Here is a 1,896-nt window from a genome sequence, read left to right as displayed (position 1 = left end):
TAAAGCGACTGCTTCGCCCTCTCAGGTGTCACCGTGTGGGAGCTGATGACGTTCGGGTCCAAGCCTTATGATGGCATCCCGGCGAGCGAGGTCTCAGCCCTGCTGGAGAAGGGAGAGCGCCTCCCGCAGCCGCCCATATGCACCATCGACGTCTACATGATCATGGTCAAGTGTGAGTGGCCGGGGCCGTCCGCACGCGCGTGGCCGCAGCTGGCTCTCAGAGGGCCTTGCCGTGCCCGGAAAGGCATCGCTGCCTGGAGCCAAACAATTGAGACCTTAGAGTTCCCCAAAGAAGTGCTGTCATATTCTTCACAGCAGGCACTCGGGTCCAAAAGCATGTGTCAGTGCTCCCCCAGACATTCTTCAGGAGACACTTGCTTGACTCATCGAGCATCGTGACCTGACATTTGCCCGTGATGGCAAGCAAATAAATAAAATCCGAGCCCTCCATAAGCCATTGCACCGGAATATTCTATTCTGAGTTGCTCAATGAAAAAGCCGCCCCACGTTTTGAAGTCTGTTACCAGAGAGACTGACTTGTTTTTAAATGCCTAGTGATGAGTAACCACATGAGGCTAATAGAAACAACATTTCTGCTTTGACTTAAACCTTTCAAATAGTGAATTTATGTGAGGTCTTACTGCACTGTAGCAAGTAAACACTTGAATTTAAATAAGAGCACGTAGCTTGGCTGACGAGAATCACAGATGCAGTCGACTCTGAAGGCGACAATACACATGTGACGAGCACCTGCCCGAGAAGGCAGCACAGGGACGGGTGGCACAGAGTGAACGTGGATGTTGATGCCCTTCTGAACCCCGGACCACAGGGTTCACCTCTTTTAACCCCCTTGCTCGGGGCTGAGGAAGCTGGCATCCAGAAAGCTGACATGATTTGTCTAAGGTCATGTAGCAGTCTGGCCTAGAATAGGCTGACGTCCTGCTGATAGAACATAAACGTGAACCCTCGAGAGGCACGAGAATGTCCAGGGATAGCTGCCCCCCACCCCGCCCCAGCTTGTTTAATGCAGACTAGATGGTTGCGTAAGCCAGTGCACCAGCCTGGCCAGCAAGTGTCCTCCTGAGCAGGCCGTGAAACCCCCTCGTCACGTGCATGAGCACGGCGTCTGCAATACCGTGAAAGCGCAGGAGTGGGGAGTTCCCGAGCCCCGGGGTTCTTAAAGAAAGTCCCTAAACTTCCCTGCTGGTGGCGGGCTTGCAAGGTTGCTGAGCGAATGTCAAGCGAGGCTGGACATCGAGGCACCCACAACCTGAGCAGTTCACACGGAGCGATGCCTGCAGGGCTGCTGGGCCACTTAAGGAGGTAAGGCCAGAATGCTGGCCGCAGGAAGAGCAGGTGCAGAAAGTTAGAGGTTCTCGTCATGCTGATACACAGGCATCGTGTTCTGATCTTTACTTAGCAATCAGTGCCAGTTCGTCAAGGCTGGAAAGTCTATCACAGAGCTTAGATTTCTTTCTTCGTTGTCTCTTGGTCTGAGAGGGTCTCGCTGTGAACACTTCCCTTAAGCGATGCCATTTTTATCGTCTCTCTAAGGGGCCTAACTGTACTGTTTCTTCCCCTTCCTTCTCCAGGCTGGATGATAGATGCAGAGAGTCGCCCCAAGTTCCGTGAGTTGGTCCTCGAATTCTGCAAAATGGCCCGAGACCCCCAGCGCTTCCTTGTCATCCAGGTACCAGGCCACGGTCTGCACTTCCCTGGGGAAAGGTCCCTCTCATGCACGTCACATGTCACTGTTGCCCATCACGCGCCAACACTGGGTCCCAGGCCGTGCCGTTGAATCCTCAGTGCATGGGAGCGAGCCGTGGTTCAGGCACAGGCCACACTGTGAACCGAGTTTGTGTGTGGTGCCCTCCGACTCCGTCTGCCATTCCTGTC

General features: G+C 54.1%; 1 protein-coding gene across 1 annotated transcript in view; it reads left to right on the top strand.

Moving 5' to 3' along the window:
* EGFR (epidermal growth factor receptor) overlaps positions 1 to 1,896 on the top strand; it is a gene marked incomplete at its 3' end in the record, with an annotated part of 13,317 nt that overhangs the window by 5,216 nt on the left and 6,205 nt on the right. Inside the window, exons 3-4 of the mRNA XM_023537459.1 lie at positions 26 to 172; positions 1,593 to 1,690. Of these exons, the coding sequence (XP_023393227.1) occupies positions 26 to 172; positions 1,593 to 1,690 (245 nt within the window). The remainder of the gene's footprint in view (positions 1 to 25; positions 173 to 1,592; positions 1,691 to 1,896) is intronic.

This window comes from Pteropus vampyrus, unplaced genomic scaffold (assembly GCF_000151845.1).
Source record: "Pteropus vampyrus isolate Shadow unplaced genomic scaffold, Pvam_2.0 Scaffold192, whole genome shotgun sequence".
NCBI lineage: Eukaryota > Metazoa > Chordata > Mammalia > Chiroptera > Pteropodidae > Pteropus > Pteropus vampyrus.
Note: the sequence above shows the minus strand (reverse complement) of the source record. Positions and strands in the feature narration are given on the sequence as shown.